The sequence below is a fragment of the Pempheris klunzingeri genome, chromosome 3 (genome assembly GCF_042242105.1).
Source record: "Pempheris klunzingeri isolate RE-2024b chromosome 3, fPemKlu1.hap1, whole genome shotgun sequence".
Classification (NCBI taxonomy): Eukaryota; Metazoa; Chordata; class Actinopteri; order Acropomatiformes; family Pempheridae; genus Pempheris; species Pempheris klunzingeri.
In genome coordinates, this window is record NC_092014.1 from 19,353,844 (window position 1) to 19,375,547 (window position 21,704).

The window sequence follows — 21,704 nt, forward strand, 5'->3', positions numbered from 1 at the left end:
TCCTATTTGGAGAGAAATTCCCTTAATATATGGATTGTGTAATACTAATACCTCATCCACCCCTTCTTTTTCCTTCCTTTGATGTACATTTAGGTAGTGATAGATTACAGCTGTTTATTCATGATAAAGTAAGACTTTACTTCACCTTGAAGAGGGATCCTGTTCTGTCTGATCACCTGCACATCTGGTTACCACCTGACAACATTTGGAAGAATTAACAGTTACATGTGTACCCTGTGTTTCACAAATGTATTCAAACTCCAATTTTAAACCAGGGGAATAATTGAAAAGTGACATAGAACAAGATGAAACTCCCACAGCAGCCTTTACTCCCTCAGATGTGTAATGTACTGTAATCACTGCCCATTTTCTGCAGCCGTCTCTCTCCAAAACTGCATTCAATATGTTTTATGGCCAGCTTAAGTGTCTTAACAGTTGCCCTGACCCTCACCAGAGTGACAAGAATACTGCTGACAAGACACAAACTTTATTCTTTAACACTTCTGGTTGTAAACTAAATACCCATAGCCCTTGAGATTTTGAAGGGGGAAAAAACTCCTGCAAGTTCCCTTCAGCAATACAAAATAATACATGGGGCCTCAGGCAGCATTCGTCAGAGTGTCATTGTGGGCAAAAAGTCAAGACAATATATAATTGCAGCATCCAGCCAGGGACCTTTGTTAAATGTATGTAGGCATCAATCTTGAAAAAAGTGACACAATAAACAGAAAAACTACTAACTTGTCATAGTTCGCATTCAATTTACCTTGAAACAGTTGAGGATGTTACATTTTCATTTTCACTATGGCCTCATTCTGAGCCAGAAGGCCTCCAAACAGCTAAAGCCACATTCATTTGGGCCCAGACCCATGATGCCCCCGCTGGGAACTAAAGTTGCGGGTCTAGACAGGTCACCAATCAACCAATGCCATAACACATATAGACAGAAAACCACCCACAGTCAGCCTACAGGTCCTGGATTTGCAGAACCTTCCAGGTGTAGTAAAATATAAAAATCAGATCATTTCATGATCATAAACGAGTCCTAAAGAAATAGGACAGACTGGAAATAAAGCAAAAATCTCTGTTGAAATTATGCACTAGAGACTCAAGAGATAAACTTTTTTCATTGGAAAGACCTGAAATCTTGAGTGAAGTTTATTGTTGTTTACTGAAGTAACTTTAGGACCTGAAGTAACTCATCAAAAACTTTTAAACAAACTTGCTCTTAATGAGCACACTGAAACAAACACATACATAACTCACCGTTTACAAGTCTCTCCTTCATAATGAGCACAAATCCTTATTATTTCCTTCCATCATTCATCATTCGAAGTCCCTCTCTGTGGCATTAATAAGTCATGGACGTGCTTTTTGGGTATAACACCTCCCAGTACACTGGCAGGGGAGGCAGGCTGGTGAGAGAATGTGTGTACTGGCTGAAATATTTAACAGCGCCATGTTGAGCAGCTGGTAACCTGCATGCACTGAGCAGCGACTGACTCGGTGTGTGTGTGTGTGTGTGTGTGTGTGTGTGTGTGTGCATGCGTGCAGGCCTATAACCTGATTACAGCTCTGATTACCTGTTGGGATGCTATGAATAATTTAGATCCTGCCAAATCAGGTCTGAAAGTCAATGGTGATGGAGATGATAATGATGATGATGGTGATAATGCTGCTGCTGATGATGATACAATCCTCTAATTATTTATTCCATTTGCTCTCATTTCTTTTGAACCTTCTCAAAACTTTTGACTGAATCATACATATTACTTACTTTAAGAAATACAATGATGGGTTCATTAAAAATGACTCAAAACAGGTTGAAGTTTGTGGTTCCAAGCCTCTAACTTTGTACACACATCTCAGCAAAATGAATAATGAGTTATCAGTGAAAGTCATTCAATAATGATATGGAGATAAAATGGAAAATAAGTGTGATTATCATCCATCCATCCATTATCTCCGGCTTATCCGGGAGCGGGCTGCGGTGGCAACAGGTCAAGCAGGGCACTCCAGACGTCCTTCTCCAGAGCAACACTTTCCAGCTCCTCCTGAAGGATCCCGAGGCGTTCCCAGGCCAGATGATATATAATCACTCCTGTGATTATCAGGCTAGATTTATAATGATAAGTGGCTAAATCAATAGCTAAAATAAGTGTGTACTGTGAAGCTTTAGCCTAAATCAGGGGTGTCCAAACTTTTTTCACTGAGGGCCACATACAGAAAAACACACAAAGGGCTGGGCCACTCACTAGAAGTGAGCTATGCTGCTAACTTTAATCCACTAGAGGTGATGTATACAGCCTCACCTCTAGTGGCTTAAAGTTGGCAAAATCAATCAAATGTAGGTAAATTCTGCTTGATAACTGAATATGAAAGTATAATATGAAAGAAAAAAAACAGCCTTTCCATTAGTGGGCTTTCATTTATTAGCTGTGGTACAAGCTGGTCTTTGCCTTGTAGGCTCTTGTTCAGTGTGTTAAGGTGATCAGTGAGATCCACTAAAATTGCCAGGGTCTCTGAGCTCATGAAGAGGTCCTTCTCTATTCAAAACTGGTCCATTTCTGATCTCAGGGAATAAAACCACTGCAGCACAGAGCCACGACTTAGCCAGCGCAGACTGCTAACATCAAGCAGCTCCTCTGTAACGTAAGTGATCTTCATTAGTTATTAGCTGTGATCTCATCACACACCGCGTCTGAAACTTTCTACACTCACTTGCTCTCTTACGTTTCCTTAATTCTGCCATTTTGGGTCACCTGTAGCACATTTCTTCTTCTATTACTCATTTTATAGAGAAGCTGCCTCGTTCAAGACAGTTACTCCACCTAGTGGTGAGACTAAGAAGTACAACACAGTCCAGCGCAAGTTCCATGTGTGGGCCGTAGTACAATACATTTTTAGAATTTCCTGCGGGCCAATGAAAATTGGAGCACGGGCCGCAGTTGGCCCGCGGGCCGTAGTTTGGACACCCCTGGCCTAAATGCTGTAGTATATAATTAAACTATTTACTTTTGAGTTCTCGTTTTAATATCCTGCAATTTACCAGTTTGAATGTAAAAAAAACACCTGTTTATAGTTTTGTGGCATATAACCATCAGACAACAAACAAATACTGGAAACATAACTCACACCAGACGTTGTGAATTAGTGGCTGAATGTGCAATCAATTCAGTTGCTCCCTTTTACAGTCAGTGTTTAATCCACACAAGGAACACTGGGGCCAACCCAAACTCTAATATTACACTTTGACAAACTGAGGAAGAAAAGAGTTCTTTAGTCCATTCATTTGAGCCTGTCAGACTCTAAATCTTCTGTGTGATGGCAAAATCTTATATTCTTCAGATAAAGTATTGGTCAGATTTAATATTGAAAACTTGGCTCAAGCATTTGACCCACGGTCTTTGAGCAGATACACAGCAGTCTGCACAGTTGAGTATCAAGCTAACCTTTAACATGCACTGATTCAATAGAGCATATCACTCTCTGTTATAGACTGGAAAATATTAAAAGGGTTTGTTGGATATCACTCAACAGAGGTTATGGCATATCTTTAGGGTGATGAGCACACTTTTCGCTATCAGTAGTAACATTCAAAAGAACTTCCAGATGTGTAAAGATGAGCAACTGCGCTTATTTGACATGATGGACCACGGGTGAGGAACCAGCCCACTGAGGTGTCACGTTCACATGCATCACAGTAAACAAACAAACAGTGTCCAGTACAGCAAATCAAGCAAATCACCGTGGGAACTCCTCTGAAAAATATGGACCCTTATTTGATATTATTGTTTTACTGCTGTGTTTTTCTATTGAAGCAACTTTATGGGAGCATTCAGTGACATTATTTCTCACACCAGCTTTCATCAAAAAAAAGAAAAATGCACCACTCAAAAATCCTTGCTGCAAAGCACTCATAAATAACAAGTAGGGGAAAAGAGGGTACTGCATCCTCAAAGAGATCTGTGAAGCATCTGAAGATGATATATAGACATACAGAAAATACGATATCATGTATTTTTTAATGCTACAGACCTTTCAACTGATGGGTTTATTGGTTGATGGTTTTCCAAATTCAACATAATATGCCATTTTCAATGACTACTGCAGCCTCAGTGCAACTGTATAAAAGAAAAGAGAATCTGATAAAAAAAAATTTCAAAGTTCAAAGACCACCAAGTTAAAGACCACAGGTCATGAGGCCAACACTTTCAAATCTAAAGCTAAATGCCAAAAAACTAAACTCGCCTATATAATGTTGTTCAGTCCACAAAGGCACCTTTGCCTCGGTCAGTTCTGACCTCAGGGACAGATAACCAAACCAATTCCTGAAACCTTCACAGTAATTTTCACCGGGTGATTCAGATAAAAACACAGATAGTTGGGAAACAATCCCTGAATGGTTTTAAAGATACAAACATGCCAATACATGAATGATGGAGACCTCTGTGTAGACACAGTGTACTGCTGGTCTCCTTGAACATGCTGCAGAGAATAGAATCAGAAATAAGAGGTTTACAGTCAGATACATCTCACACCTCTATGATGCAGAGCTTCCAGGATAAAGACACACTGGCTGGGAAGAAAACAACTTTCTTTCCTGCATCAAATGAAAAACACAACTTGTTATTTGAGCAATCAAATTTCCACCACTGAAAATATGTGAAATCTCATTTGTTGCAAACTGAAATATTGCTTTGAAAGCAGGACAGGCAGCAAGAGAATGGAAAAAAACCAGCGGAGGGAGATGGGAAGAACAAGGGAGGCGAACTAATTAAGGAGAAAGTGGCAGAAGTAGAGACAGGGAAGAGAAGGAATTGAGTCAGAAGACTTTATTTGTCTGCACGGATGTGTGTGTGTTTGGACATGCTTGTCTAACTTCTAAATCCTCTGCAAAGTCAGAGGAGTCTTTCATTCCCAAGATGAGTAAACATTGGCCCACGTTCTGTCATCACGACTGCTGCACCTTCAACCAAAAACAGCCTGTTTGTTTCTCCTGCTCTCCCCATGCCAACAGCCCATTTTATAGAGAACAAGTAGCAAGGGGGATGGACTGAGTGTTGCCAAAAAATAGCACTTTTTAAAAACTGAAATGTTGTTTCTCAACCATCTGTTTAATGAGAAAACACAGGAGGAGGCCAGGAGATAAGACATATAGGCCATAATGCTCACGCTCCTTCACACACTCACGGCCCTCACTGTATGGTGTGCACATCTCATGAATAATTCATGTTCCAGATGTAGTTATTATTAAGGCCATGGTTATGATTTCTCATATCCATACTATTCATATGCAAAGTTGGTTACGTAGTAGGAGATTCTTTTTCATTTTCTGTTGCATAGTGGGATGAGAATTTCAGCATTCATCCAAACACAAGTTTATCACCCATCCTCCCTCTGTCTTATCTTCTCATTCAGTCCCCACAGCGCCTGCAGAATCTGCTGCAATGTTGCTATCATATCAGGAAACATGTGCACCTTATATGCAGCCATTAGCAGCAATATTTTCTTTTTTGCACAGCATAATGCAGATACAGGTACAAACCCTATAGAATATGTTGCTCAGTATACCTGGATATCTTATCTACCGAGATCCATATCTGTCAAAGCTATACTGAGAGTTTATGGGAGCAACGCCATAGTGTTATTCCTCATAACTACAGTGCTCTACGGTGCTCTGGTGAATGCCTGCTCCTGTTGGTTTGCAGGCCACAGAGTACATGAGATACTGGCCTGCTGGACCCTCTGAGCAGTTGTTTGTCCATAAAACAAAGCAGCTTATGCTGCACAAGCTGTTTGGGGGAATTTGAAGGAAATTGAATGTGTTTTATGGAGCTGTAAAAAAAGATGGCTGTAATATACTGCATATCGCCTTGTATATTTGGGCCATTTGAGAGAGGATCCCATCTTTTATTCAAACCACTATCTTGCCCTCAAAATGTCATGCAAACACAACAAATGCTGGTGTGCATTAATGATCATATCACTGTAATCTTTCAGCTATTAGATGAGTTGTTGTTGTCAAACATTATTACTCTTATTTTGACTACACATTGAAAGCTGGATTACCAACCGGGCAAAAATAGCTGTCACACGGTCCTAGACATTTAGGAAAGACCAGGATTCATTCTGGGACAATTAGTTTGTGGTCATTTTATTTATCAATATTAGGTAAAATGGTGAGGGCCTTAAGATAGCTACTGCATGTTAACCTAATGCTGAAGGATATCGTGTCTCTCTTTTTCACTAGATTTTAATTTTTTTCGGCTGATATTTGTATGGTTTGTATGGTGCAGATTAGTAAATAAATTTGCATTAAATCAACGTGTAAGCTATGGTACAAGGGATGAGGAAGGTGATCTTGGCCCAGGGCTCACTTTGGCCACCTGGTGGGTTGCTCCATTCCCGGGCATCAAAAATCCTAAAAAGCACCAATTTGGTTTGGAACAGAGAGGTTGAAACAAACCACAAAAAATGGTGGTAAAATAATAAAGACCAATAGCTTTTAGTTTAATGATGATAATAATTTTCTTATTTATCCAACATCCCAGCTAAAGCAGCTTTTTTTCCTCGCCTGAGTGCCAAGAGTAAAAGCTCCTGCCAGTTTAGCTTTGTCAACAGATCGTTAGCTTATCCTCCTCTGTGCAAATCTGGACACAAGTTTGCAGTTACCAGATATATTATATGCAGCAAATGATTTCCATGCTGAAATTCACATTTGAAACAAAAAGCAGATGTTGAAACAATATTTGTTTGTGTGCATATGACAACAAGAGTAAATACGGCAGTGGAAAAGGAAATTTCATCGATTGTATCAGTGTTTTCGGCACAACATTGACTCTTCTGGCTCAAAATATCTTATTTACCAACAAGCCATGACATCCAATCTGACAAAATCCATGTGAACGAACACAGTGTAACAATATCCATTTATAGACAGTGCAGTTGTCAGGTTGTGCACATAGTTGGTCACAGTCATGGTGACTGACATTGATGAAAGCATAGATCTGATTTCACACATCTATCAGACGAAACGCTGACACATGCTTCTTTATTTTCCCTGAAAATAAGAAATAGGAACCGAACATAATAACTTCATGTAGTTTGGTAATGTCACCATCTGCAGACATCTCAGCCACAGAATTATAATATGGATTCATTTCCACAGATGAATGTTGTTTGTCCCAAATTTCTTTTTACATCAAGTAAAACTGGATTTGATTTAATGACCTGCAGTAGAAAAAAAAAAAAGTAGAATTGTGGCTGTCAAACAGCTCCTGCCTTCTACGGATTAGTTTTTGAAACTCTTAATCATCCAGCAGTGTGCTGTTGGGAATGGGAAGGCTTGCTTGTTTGTGCAGGAATATGTTGTTTCACATTTACAGATCCACAAGCCTGGAACACCATATTCTCTTAGTTCTCTTCGTCTCTTAGTTGACTAATGAGCAGCAGTGCTGGCACGGTGGGACTTTGAGGGAACTGTAACAATGATGGTGACAGTGTCCCTCAAACAAATTCCCAAGCCCGGCTTTTGGCTTTAGTAATGGAGTTCAGTCTGGTGAATTTCCAGTCGTGTTCGTCATATTTGGGCAAAAGAAATCTGCCAGTGTTGGCTGCAACTGGAGAAGTTTTTGAAATGGGAAAACATGCTGAAGCATGATGAAGCACAGCAAATGTAACATAGTTACAAATCCCAGTCTTGTCTTGCTTAAAGCAGTAACTATTTTACATTAAACTTCCTTTTATTTCTGAAACTTAAACTGCTGAACCAGTGACGCACACCAGCCTGCCAGTTTACTTTGAGTAATTCCTGCTACAGTTACTGATGTGAAGGATTTGGCTCCTCACATGTTAGTGATATACTTTTGTAACACAAAAACCTCAAATGCACATCAGCACACCAGCTCTCAGACACTTTGATGTTTCTTCACTTTAATCTTAGTGTAGTTTCTGTTTGCTGTTACTAGTTTTTGTTGCTATATTTTTAATTCACTGTCTATTGTCTTATCCCATGTTTATCTTTATTGCTTTATCTGTTTTTATTATGTACTGCACTATGGCCCCAGAGGCACTGCAAATAAGCAAATAACATATATACACCAAACTGTTGTTTCTTTTGGCGTGGATGGACTGACAGTTTGAATTAAGAGTTCTCAAGCTCATATCGTAAAAGAACAGTAATAAAGGCATAAAATAAACAACAAAGAGCCAGCTGTTTATTGTATGTTTTATTGTCAAACATGTAAGAGATAATGCTCGACAAGATTTCCATTATCAGGAATTGCGTCGGACAGTTTTCTGCCTCCTAGTCATCTATTAATTCCTGATAATGGGCAACTCATAGGGTGTTATCCCTCACGTAATCTATTCTATGGACAAAATGTGAAAGTGAAAACACTGCACCTATAGTTTGAGTACAGTTTGAGAATAATTAAGTCAAACCTGAAAAAATATGGAAAAAGCAGCTTTTGAATTAGAGGATTGTCCCTCACCATTTGCATAGGAGTGAGAGTACAGATCAGCACAGCAGACTTTGCACTGAGCTAAGCCTCGTTTGTCACAATTACTGTTGCTGTTTAAAGTCTCCTCGCCTCTGCAGCTGTGTCTGGTGGTGTGTTTCCTGGAGAAGAGGAAGTGAACCCCAGCAGTCTGGCTGTGCACTCGATGTACCCACAATAAATGTCCTATTACCGTGCAGTAAATTCATAAAATAAAGTACATTTCTATCTCCGTTTCGAGGAAGTTTAAGTGAGAGTGAGACCACCTCTGGCTTGTAAAATACTGTTGAACCATGAAATGAGGGCCTCTGCTGATAGGAGAGGATACTGCAGACAACTGAGATGCAGGCGCCCTGTCTTTTCTTTCCTTTTCTTTCTACCCCCACACCTGGAACAAAAACCTGATAATAGGACATGCTTGATATACAATCTGATATGGTTACTATGGAGATGTCAAACTTTGAGCTCAGAGTGTTATTCAGGCAACAATAAGGTAAACAAGACCGGGCCATAAAAAGATAAGCTATGACATGCAGACCATGGCAGGAAGACATTCGATTGCGAGAGCCCAGCGGCGAACATGCCACATAAAAGGTAAGTGTACGCTTTTCTCTCTGTGAATCAAATGTGATGCTTTGATGATCAAATTTAATTATTAAATTTACTTACGTACTTTACGTTACTTCTACTACTATTCACAACACAACACTGCTGGGTTTTTACTAGGAAGGAATTTACAAACATTTACAAAAAACACTCACACAGAAGTTACATTCTATTGAACTGTATGCTAATTAGCAAAATTAGTAATACACTCCTGACATTATGTTGAACCAATTTTCTTATAGTCATGTGTTGCAATTAAATGTACGAAATATCTCTGAGTTAATGTGGCCAGACTGCATCGCAGAAGTAACAAGTTCTTCTGTGTCTCTTTAGCTTTGCTCTCTGGTTTGAGGTTCAGAGATAATTTCTATGAACAGCATGAAGTCTAGTAATTCTGCTCGACTGACTAATTACTATATGTATTTTATTTATTTATTCATCTGTCTATCTATCTATCTATCTATCTATCTATCTATCTATCTATCTATCTATCTATCTATCTATCTATCTATCTATCTATCTATCTATCTATCTATCTATCTATCTATCTATCTATCTATCTATCTATTTATGAAAGGATTACAGCACTAGTGTATTCAATAAAACAGCAGTAATAACATAAAAAATTAATTTAAAAAATAGATCAAATATAAGTAATTACACAACAACTTTACATATGATTTGTGATGTGGCAGTTTGTCTTTGTAGCTCCTGTCTTGTATAAGGCGAATTTCTATGGATTTGATCCCAATTATGTCTTTTATATAGTCATGATGTATCTCATGAAGTCAGAGTGATTCACTTGTCAATAATAATATGTGTGGGACACAAATAATATTTAACATTGCCCTTGTCTCTATCATTCTTCCTCCTCTCATAAGGTGATCGTTCTCTGCTCCCCATTACCATGCTCCACCAGAAACAGAGGCAGTGGTGGCAGCTCCTGTTCAAACGTGTCACTGTGGGTTGCCTCATCATCATCATGGCTCTGCTCTACTCTCTTTCAACGTTACAGATCAGCTTCAGTCCACCAGAGTGAGACCCTCATACAGCATTACTTTGCACTTCTAGACAAAATGTTGGGCAGCATGGTGGTGCTGTGGTTAGCACTGTTGCCTCACAGCAAGAAGGTCCGGGGTTCGGAGTGGAGTTTGCATGTTCTCCCCATGCTAGTGTGGGTTCTCTCCGGGTACTCCCACAATCCAAAGACATGCAGGTTAGGTTAATTGGTAACTCTAAATTGCCCGTAGGTGTGAGTGTGAGAGTGAAAGGTTGTCTGTCTGTCTCTGTCTCTGTATGTGGCCCTGCGATTGGCTGGCGACCAGTCCAGGGTGTACCCCGCCTCTCGCCCGAAGTCAGCTGGGATAGGCTCCAGCTCCCCCTGCGACCCTGACGGATAAGCTGTATAGAAAATGGATGGATGGACAAAATGTCTTGAAATATAACAGTTCTGGAAACATACAGTATATTGTCTGTTTTGAAGGCACCAGTAAAATAAGGCATTACCACAGGCACTGATCAGTCTGCAGATCCAGAATGGCTGCAGAGATAAAAACGTGAAGAAATAACACACAGTGCAAATTACCTTGTTACAGATTTTTTTTTCGCTAATCTTCTCCTATTAGCTTCAACCTTTTGACCATTTATCTATAATGTATAAACCTTATCCTCTAACTCCAGCACCGAACAACTGAATTATATACTTATTTATGATAATGCAGGTGTCCTTATCTATAGATAATAAATGCATGCATGGGCCTAAATGTATAACAGACTAGACAGCTAGAAATGAGGTGTTTCAACCCAAACTGCCTCTGCTTCAATTCTGTACTGTGTGTGTGAGCCTTCACTTGAATTACAATAAGCACTATCCTTTTTAATATTCATAACTATGTGAATTCAATGTATTGGCTTAAGGTTTTTTAATTTCATGACTCTGAGTTGAGGTTTAATAAAGCACTCAAACATAACTCTCCACCTGAGCGTACTTCAGCATCATCCGTTGTTCATAGGTTTCTATTTACATATCTGCATTTGGGGAAGTAGTCTGTAATATCTCATGTGAAGTTTGAGTGAACCTCAGTGAGAAGCTTTTTTATTCTAAGCTGATAATTTCTAGATTTATTAATAAATTACTGCATCAGCAGGTTGTGAAGAGATGATCTTATCTAAAAGAACAGTTTTTGCATTAATTATCTTCTCATATTTTAATTGCTACTGAACTTTGCCAATATAACACAATAACACAATGAGTTAGCTGCTGCAGCTTCATTTCAGATTTTTCTGAAACCAACAAACGGAACAGAAATGTGTAGGCGTTCAAAAATTTCCCCCAAGAGATGATCAATTCACGTCATGCACCTTATTGTTGATAGTATCATAAATTATTAATCGTGTTATAAATGATAAACTTTGGAATCAAAGTCCAATACACCTGATTACTCACTGTAATCACCCACTGAACCAAGTCACAAAGCTGTGACTGCTCTGGAGCAGTCTGAGGATAAAGAATTTTTTGGGGGGGGTGGCAGTCCTCAAACGTATGAGTTGATTTACTCTCTGGAAGACGATGTGTAGTATATGATATATATGTATGTGTTGTGTATGGCAACTAACAGTTGGATAAATGAACAGTGACGAATAACAGTGGAAACAGTATATCTTGTTATTTTAAGAGTCCATAACATATTTACCACTTTTGAGCCATTCTAAATTACAACTGGCTCAGTTAGAAATGGCACAGCATTAAGGGCACCGTGTGTTTTTACTATTGTGGTGACAGTAGATTTAGTGCAGAACAAGAGGATCAATCTTGATATTTCAGTGACTTTATGCTTGTCTTGTATCGCTTTAGGCTTTCACAGCACATTTCCACATGACATTTCGGTAAAACCAGAAATATTATCACATGAAAATCAGTACAATGTATAGCTCTCAGTGCAGAACTATAACTCTGCTATGATAAATTATGGTGACGCTTAAAAATTTCCCCCACACTGACTGTTTTGTAGGTTTCCAGTGCCTCACTCCTGTGCTCCCCAACCAGGCCAGTCAACCTCAAACAGCTCACAGGAAGACAATAACATCTGTGTTCCTAAGGTGGATATCATGTTTATGAAGACCCATAAAACTGGCAGCAGCACCTTCCTCAATATCCTGTTCCGCTTTGGGGAGAAGCACAAACTCAGATTTGCCTTCCCTAGCAGCAGGAATGACTTCTTCTACCCTTCGCCTTTTCAGCATCAGCACGTTCACGGCTACCAGTCTGGAAAGTGCTTTAACATATTGTGTAACCACATGCGATTCAATGCGTCTGAGGTGGCCAAAGTGCTACCTAGAGACACTTTGTACGTCACAATCCTGCGCGATCCAGCAGAGCTCTTTGAGTCATCCTTTCATTATTTTAGTCATGTTGTTCCTCTGACCTGGAGGATACCAGATGAGGATAAGATGGCTGAGTTCCTGCGTGATCCTAACCAGTACTTCAGTCCCGGTGGATTTAACTCCTTCTACCTGAAGAACCTGCTGTTCTTTGACTTTGGGCAGGACAACACCCTGGAGCCAGACGACCCGCGTGTAGAGGGGGGCATCAAGGTCATTGCTGAGCATTTCCACTTAGTGATGCTAATGGAGCACTTTGAGGAATCACTCATCCTGCTTAAGGATGTTCTCTGCTGGGAGATGGATGACCTCCTCTTCTTCAGGCTCAACTCCCGTAAGGAATCCACCGTATCTAAACTGACTCCTGAGCTGAGGGCGAAGGCCCTGCAGTGGAATGGCATTGACTGGAGGCTTTACAAACATTTTAACCAGACCTTCTGGGAGAAGGTGGAGGCTTATGGAAGGCAACGTATGGCAGAGGACGTCGCAGAGCTTAAAAGGAGGAACGTAGAACTGGTGGAGATCTGCGTTGAGGGAGGTCACTCCGTTGAGGCTGGAAACATTCGTGAGGCAGCCATGCAGCCATGGCAGCCCATCGGAGAGAAGTCAATTGTGGGATACAATTTGAAAAAAAATGTTGACAAAGCCTATAAGGAGTTGTGCAGGAAGATGTTAACTCCAGAAATTCAATATCTGACAGACTTGGGGGTGAACCTGTGGCTCACCAAGCTGTGGGGATATGTGAGGAATATCATTAACTGGTGATGAGATGCACAAGAGAGCTGAAAGAGCTTCCGACAGAATGACTGAAAATTTTGTACATTTGAGAGCGATGTTTTCAGAATTTTAGAATATTTGCTTTTTGCTGCATTATTACCGCCCCCCTTTCTTTGACATACAAAGGGATTTTATACGACTGTTCTTTTTTATTACAATATAGCTTTTATCAATCAATCAATCTTTATTTATGTAGCGGCAATTCATAAGACGCTTTCCATAAATAGCAGTTCTAGACCAAAACTCTTTTTGCTTAAGAGAGAGACCCAACGATTCAGGAATTCAAAATGAAGGATTCAAGAATCCCCACATGAGCAAGCATCAGATATTATATTATAATATAGCTGAGTTCTACAAGAACACACAAGTGTCAGAGCTCCAGCACCAGCAGTTTCAAACCTTTTGGCGCTTAGAGAAAGTAACAGCAACACCTTTAGATGGAGACTTGCTGACATGAACCATCTTCAGGCCAGGAAAGTAGTAGCACCTCTAAGTTAGACAGTCGGCTCTTTTTCATAGGTTTTTAAAAAACTTTTATCATTGTATTTTACCAGAACTTACTTTAAACAGGAAGCTTCAATTTGTATCCTTTGCCTCGCACTAATTCAGTGTCAAACTAACCGGCTGCTACTTAAAGGGATTGTTTATTAAGGGATTATTTGATATGAGGTTGCATGAGGTATTTATCCACAGTTAGTTAGTTGCTAGTCTACCAAGCTAATCTTCAAGCTGTTAGTTTGCTTGTGTTATTGTGTGACTTTGGTGTCTTAAATGGTTAGTTTGGATGCAAAATGAATAGTCTTTGTTCATTAATCAAGGCAGCAGTAGCACAGTGAGCTCCTGTGTTCTGCAAGGTAAAATTAGTGTTTTTGTCAATGGAGTTTGGTGGGTTTGAAGCAAAGGAAAAGAAAGAGAGAACATATTCAGTTCCTAAACTAAAAGGTCTGTCTGATGGCAATGTAAAATGGTGAAAATATTGCAAATATAGCACACACTTAAGATAAGGTACATTGCTCCTATCTGCTTCTCCAAACTAAGAGCATGTTGACCTCTATCTACTGAAGGTAATACATTAACTTTGGATAAGTACATCATAGAACCCTTCTTCAAAAAATCCATACTGTCCCTTTAATAAGTATATGGTTTTTACATCTGGATAAAAGTGCAATTGGTTTATAAGCATGGACTGATGTACAAAGCTGACTTAAACTAGACATGCAGGCTGCTCTTTGACGCTCTAATAGATCAGGCAGGCAGGATATGCAAACATGTCAGAGAACAAAGAGACTGAGCTGCTGGTGTATCAGCTGGATAATAATTAATAATTACGTTGTTTTAAAAAGTGGACTAAATCTTTACCACAACAAAAGCTATGCTCATTCATAAAGCACTTCAGCAGAAACATGGTTTTGACTGGATCCGTTTTTACAGACATACACAACCCATGACCGGCGCACCTTCTGTTATGAGGGCAATACCAACTTCTCCCTGTCATCCTCCCTCCTTTTCATCTGGTTTATGAGACAGTGTCCAAAAGCCAGCCAGTCTTCATTTGACTGCCGTTAAAAGCAGGTGTGCAGTTCCACTGTTTGGCATATTTTTCAGGTCAAAGAAACAATCATGAATCAGTATACCACATTATTACAGACTGCTAGTTATAATGTTGTTGAATGTCAATGTTATCGTATGAGGAAAGAAGAAAGAAAGTAAGTTTGGAAAGTAATTTACAACTCTAAGGTAGATCAATCGAAAGGTTGGAAAAGTTGGCTTGTGGCCAGACAGTCACTGTGGTTTTTCTTTTTCGTACATATCTGTGTCAGGATGAGTCAGTGTGCTGTGTCGCTTTATTGATATAAACCTGGCAATGTATTTGTTTAGCCCTGCTTATCTTTATGTTCAGCCCTGCCTGTCTTTATGAGGTATATATTTCAAACTCATTATGGCACTGTGGAAATAAACATAAACTGCAAATGCACCCAATAAACTGTGTTGAACACTCCTACACTCTGTTGGACCTGATGGAGGGTCCATCTTGAAAAAACTCCTCCAGGGTTGCCAACCTTTGTGTCAGCCTGAATAAAACATAGCAACACATACAATACAATACAAAAGATATATTTATACACAAATTAAAAAATAATTATGATGATCATGATGATGATCATCATAGAGCAGGGGTGTCCAAACTGCGGCCCGTGCTCCAATTTTCATTGGCCCGCAGGAAATTCTAAAAATGTATTGTACTACGGCCCACACATGGAACTTGCGCTGGACTGTGTTGTACTTCTTAGTCTCACCACTAGGTGGAGTAACTGTCTTGAACGAGGCAGCTTCTCTATAAAATGAGTAATAGAAGAAGAAATGTGCTACAGGTGACCCAAAATGGCAGAATCAAGGAAACTTAAGAGAGCAAGTTAGTGTAGAAAGTTTCAGACGCGGTGTGCGATGAGAGCACAGCTAATAACTAATGAAGATCACTATTACATTATGGAGGAGCTGCTTGATGTTAGCAGTCTAAAGAGCACCACGACGGGTGAGGATGTTTTTGAAGCTGTGTCAGATGCAGTTGGCATGATGGGACTTAAATGGGATGAGCTGTGTGGAGGTACGATGGATGGAGCTCCAGCTGGGACAGGAGAGCGCAAAGGAATCTACGGTGTCCGCCGAGGGGCAAAAAAGTGGAGGTAAGGCTGTTGATTCGAGCACCAGGGCTCTAGCACAGACTATTTCAAGCTTCCCTCTCTGATGCTGATGCTGGTGCTGGTGCTGGTGCTGGTGCTGGGGGGGGGGGGGGGGGGGTCTCACTGATCACCTTAACACCCTGAACAAGAGCCTACAAGGCAAAGACCAGCTTGTACCACAGCTAATAAATGAAAGCCCACTAATGGAAAGGCTGTTTTTTTTCTTGAATCATATTCAGTTATCAAGCAGAATTTACCTACATTTGATTGATTTTGCCAACTTTAATCCACTAGAGGTGAGGCTGTATACATCACCTCTAGTGGATTAAAGTTAGCAGCATAGCTCACTTCTAGTGAGTGGCCCAGCCCTTTGTGTGTTTTTCTGTATGTGGCCCTCAGTGAAAAACACTCATAGAGTCATAGAGTGTGCAATGATGTGTTGTAACAATATCTGTCTATGTGACGTACACTTACAGAAACTTAAGGGAACATTTTAGCAGAAAATTTGAAATTTAAGACGTCAAATATTTTTTAACTTACTTTTGACGTTATTTCAGCACCACTATCCATCACCTCAACCTGCCAGCTGAGCCTGACAACTCAGAATGTCCACTGAGGAATCGTCCTCAAGAATGTAATAATGAACAGGCAGCGCATTACACATCCACTTTTCCCTGTGTGTGATTTTCCTATAATCTATAATTTAATCCTGTGGCCTTTCAATTAATAACTGCCTCAATTAATAACTCATGTCTCAAAGTATATGTGGAACTTTGATAAATGGCAAGGGTGACAAAAAAGTGATGAATGGACATGGTTTGTCTTTTAGAAGTGCTTTTCCATAAGCAGTACAGTAGATGGCGCTGAAGTCCAGCTTTTCAGCTGCTGCTGCTGCTGCTGCTTTCCAAGGAGAGGAGGATGAGTCACACCATAGATGCAGACCTTCATGGTGACTTTGGTAAAACGTGATTATGTAGAAACCATAGACGCTGGCATACACATGAAGAGTGTTTGTGGGTACACGCACAAATTTAAAGAAAAGACACACCACAGACTGCTGGTTCACATAGAAACACTCACACTAAAACACATGCACAGTTTAATACACACTTGCACTGTCACACTGTCCTTCACAGAGAGACAGGACATAAATGCCCCTCTGAGACTAAAATGGCTCAGAGCAGACTAGACGGAGATACTGTGGCCTTCAAACATAAACAGCAGTGATGGGAAACGCAGTCAGAGCGTCATTGCCGGGAATAAGACACGTTGAAATGACAGAGCTGACAGTGAGAGAGAAGGAGAGAAGTAAAAGAGGTGAGACAGTACAAGAGGTGTGTGTGTGTGGTTACCTGATACATGCTTGTTCACATCTGGACTCGCAGCCAAAACTAAACTGAATATTTGAAGAAATTAGAAAAGATTTAAAATTTTCAGAGACATTGGTCTCAAAAAATTCTAAACAAGACTGTGAATTAATGAAATTGTGGATGACTCCTACAAAATAACCGCTTGCATTGCCACTGAGGCAATGAGTCATTGTATGACTGCTGAGCAGGCTTTCTCTTCAATTAGAGAAATGTTGATTCAGTCTGTGTCACATTCCCAAACAAAATGAGTTATTTTTTAAGCCAACACATGAGAATAAATCAGCAAAATCGTTTTGGTCTAGACACACAGTAAAATTGAATTTCATCTACATCCACATCCTTTTTTATTATAAACAACATGACTGATCAGTCCAGTTTTTTTTTGAGACTGAACATGGCTGACCAAACGATGATGGAACACTGTAGTAGATTTCCCCATTCGCCTTGCCCAACCTGCCACATAACAGATTTATTTCTATCTCCAACTCATTAGACAAGAAAATCACCAAACCAGCTTACAGCTTCAGTCCAAGTCCAAGCACGTGTGTTTGTGTGTGCCTGTGTGTGTGTGTGTGTGTACATCTGCAACTCTCTTTACTGTGTTATTTTACCACAAAATCTCTTACATTTTTATTTACTCCTAAATGTTTTTTCTCCTTGACACTGGTGGAAGTTTAAATTTGATGTCAGACTTGATAGTTTCCTCCTTTCCCATTATCTATTACTTGTTAAATGAACTGTTTGTCAACATGTCTATCAATATTTCATGATGATATTGGTTTGTTATCTTGTGCTTTCTCTTGTGTTATTGCTATTTTTTGTTGTTGTTGTTAATCAATCCTAAATGTTGGTTGGTTAAGATTTAAGATTTTTATACCACTCAATAATACTAGCATTAGCGGTAATAAATCATATCTTTTATCCCCTGTGGCCTATTCCTTTACTTGCTTTTAGGAGAATGAGATGTTACAACTAAATATAACAACTGGTGAAGCTGGGTTTTTGGCTGAAGGATGGAGCAGGATGCCATTCAGCAGCATTCATCAGTCCTGATTCTCTTTATGTCCCCCCCCCCCCCCCTCCCCCCCCGCCTCCTTTCTCTCACGTGGATGCGGCGAGAGCAGCATGAGGGGAAACGAAAAAGAGGCTCATCTGTTCTTTACTGGGGCAGCTGTGCTCCTTTGCTGTCGTCTCACCTATTCCTTACACTCACTCTTTTCTCTCCTCATTTTGTTCTTCATCATTTTTCTTCGCCTTTTCATCTTCCTGCTTTTTCAAGTTCCCTTCAAGGTCACTGGCAGAAGCCTTGTCCTTGCAGAGCTCTCGTTGCCAGAGTCTGCTTTCATCTCTGAGATAAACTGTTTCTCAGCTATAACCCTTTTAGCAATGAAATAGCAGGAGACTCAGAAACATCTTATTTTGCTAAATCACATGAACAATAAAACTGAAATCTGTGGATGTGACATTTGGACAATTGGAGCTCTTAAGCTGACTGCGAGCTGGAAGGAGGACTTTGAACTATTATATGTATTTTTTCTTGCATAATGGGAAAAATGTTCCTGAGCAGAGCACGTCTATGTAGTCTATCTCCTTCGTTCAATCTGAAAGGGAAAAATTTGACATTTTGGGAAACATGTATTTGTCATCACATTGAGAGTTGGTTGAGCAGATCATTAACATTCTTGTGTCTTTATGTAATATCTTTTTTTTTTTTCCTTTTTATACACTTTTTTTTGTACAAATTACACAAACAAGATATACCATGTTCTTTTGCTTCCAATCTTTAAGCTAATCAGCTGCTGGTTGTGGCTACAAACGTGAACAGACATGAGAGTGGTATCAATTTTCTCATCCAATTCCTTACAAAAAAACAAATGTGTGTCCCCCAAAACGATGAGATGTTCCTTTAAGATTCTGATTCGTCTTGCCATGTCATGATGCCAATGAACACACCAGCAATCCTGGTTCTCCTGCAAGCTAGAGACGATCGCCTATGTTATTCAATCCCTTTCCTATAAACTCTGTACCTCACAGAGTATTAAGTGCTCCACACTGCCAAAAATAGACATGGGCTCTCCTTTGGGAACTACAACAGAGCGCTGCTGTATTAATCTGTATGTGTGTGTGTGTGCACAACAATCCAAGCCCACAAGGACAAAGTATATTCAGTATATACAGTATGTGCTTGTGTCTTGTGTTATTCCTTCACATTTCACGTTGATGTTCAACCAACTTGCCTCCTCTTCTGTTGAAGACACTGTGCTTTAGTTTCGGCAACCAGAGACACTTTCACACACTTTGACGCTAAGAGTCAGCAATTTCAGAGCTGCAAATATAACCTGTTAGGAAGCTATTTATTTGATCAAATTTAGATTTCCTAAATACTCTTGTATTCTCCTCTCTCCCTTCATGTGTGTGTGTGCGTGTGTGTGTGTGTGTGTGTGTGTGTGTGTGTGTGTGTGTGTGTGTGTGTGTGTGTGTGTGTGTGTGTACGTGCACATGAGTAACTTGCATAGGAGATAAAATGTTTTGCTTAATCAGCAGAGTCAAAAAGAGGCCCTGACAGGAGAAAACAACCACGGCAGCAGAAAGAGAGAAAGAAAAATATGGGACAACTATCCCAGATGGTGGGTCGAGAGAGGCAGTAAACACAGAGAGAGAGAGAGAGAGAGAGAGAGACAGAGAAAACACAACAACCCAGCATTACCTCTCTCCACTCACAGACTAGAGGTTCCCAAAAGTCAGGCAAAGTACAGATGGGTGCAAAGCACAGGTGACATAACTGCACAGAAACAGACAGAATGGAACAAAGACAAATAATCTGAGACAGAATGAGAGAATGGAGAGACAGAGATTCACCACCAAACCTCTAAAATATTGTTTTATTTTAGGTCATTTAACTCATTTCAGACTCACCAAAACATGAATAAAACTTTTTTTTAAACATGAAACCAAAAGAAATTCATCATCAGTGACAATGTTGAAAAGCTGACCAATTTAAAGCATTTGAAGTCTGTGCAAAGATAATGTTCAGGGTCAGATTTGGTCTAAAAAAAAGCAGCACAGAGGGCAGCAAGAACAGCTCACAGTTCATGTTTCAAACTGTTTAAAAGCTACATCTAAAGCCTTGTATGCACATACACAAAGTAGCAACTCCCTCAGTCCCTCCCTGCAGGGACCCACAGCACAGAGCTGAGGGTCATCAGAGAGAATTTGTTTTATCTGCTACACTTTATGAGCTGGTGTCGGTCAGCCAGTCTCTCGGTCTCTCCCACCATCATTTACATTGACCATATTTGTAATACAAAAGAGTAAAAGAAACACACTGAAGATAAAAGGTGTGAATCTGTTTTTATATATTTGCACACAACACATGTGGGAACTGATGCAGTAGTACCTCGCTCCCCGATTTTTTTAGTGCAATTTTGCATGCTTTTTTTTACAGTGTATGAACGCGCATTGTGTAGACCAAATAGACCAAATAGACCAAATTTACATAAATGTTCAATCGCTAGCAGTGTGACTTTTAAGTGCTGCCTGTTTGCAAGTCAAACAAGAGATAAATGTGTGAAAATGTTAATGCCTGTCTGAGAAAAGTGTATAAACTGTATGGTGAGGGGTTTTACAGCCTTAAAATATATAGAATAATTGTAAAAAAATAAAGCTGACTACTTTGCGGGTTATTTTTGGAACGTAACCGCCGCAATAAACGAGGGAGCACTGTATCTGATTCCCCAACATAATAGAAGGGTTAATGTTCTCTTAAGTTTTGTTTGCGGACTGAAAACTATTACCCCTGTGATTTTCTCTGTAATCCCAGTCTGGAAAACATTTCATTAGATAATGTGATATTTGTGGGAATCCTCAAGAAGTGGGAAAGCTGAGTGATCAGGCTGAGAGAAGAACAGCAGACAGACAGATAGACAGAGAATAGACAGAGGTCAGTGTGGCCACCAGCTGTTTGAGATGAATAGACCATTATGTAGAACAGAGGGCGGCAGATGGCTAGTCAGCACACTGATTCACACACACACACACACATATAAAGAGAGTAAATTTTAGAAAGGCAGGAGAGGACACTCACATGACCAAAAAAACAATCTGATGGTTGACACACAAACATTTGTAAGCACTTTTTAGATTTGTTTGAACACAGAATGGAGGTGTAGTGGTAACCTGGAGATGGGAATGGGACATTTAAAGCACACATCAGAGATCTTATCATAATATCTTATCTGTTTGACTTATCATTACTGCAACCAACAATAATTCACCCTGCATGAACTTTAGATTTTTACATTGTACATGTACATATGAAAATACATGTGCATGTATGCATGTCGAGTCTGAACAGATGAGTGAAATTTTATCAGAAACAATAACTATTT

General features: G+C 39.8%; 1 protein-coding gene across 1 annotated transcript; it reads left to right on the forward strand.

The window, feature by feature from the left end:
* The first annotated feature begins 9,032 nt into the window (after window positions 1-9,032).
* On the forward strand, window positions 9,033-13,554 carry LOC139198938 (galactosylceramide sulfotransferase-like). The gene is made up of 3 exons (XM_070827927.1): window positions 9,033-9,095; window positions 9,976-10,142; window positions 12,119-13,554. The coding sequence occupies exons 2-3, from the start codon at window positions 10,015-10,017 to the stop codon at window positions 13,251-13,253; spliced, it is 1,263 nt and encodes a 420-aa protein (XP_070684028.1). The 5' UTR covers window positions 9,033-9,095; window positions 9,976-10,014; the 3' UTR covers window positions 13,254-13,554.
* Window positions 13,555-21,704: the final 8,150 nt, after the last annotated feature.

Bases quoted from the DNA above. Each gene is read 5' to 3' on its own strand.
- LOC139198938 (XM_070827927.1), top strand. From the start codon at position 10,015: ATGCTCCACCAGAAACAGAGGCAGTGGTGGCAGCTCCTGTTCAAACGT. The intron at 10,143-12,118 runs GTGAGACCCTCA...ACTGTTTTGTAG, and splicing joins ATCAGCTTCAGTCCACCAGA to GTTTCCAGTGCCTCACTCCT.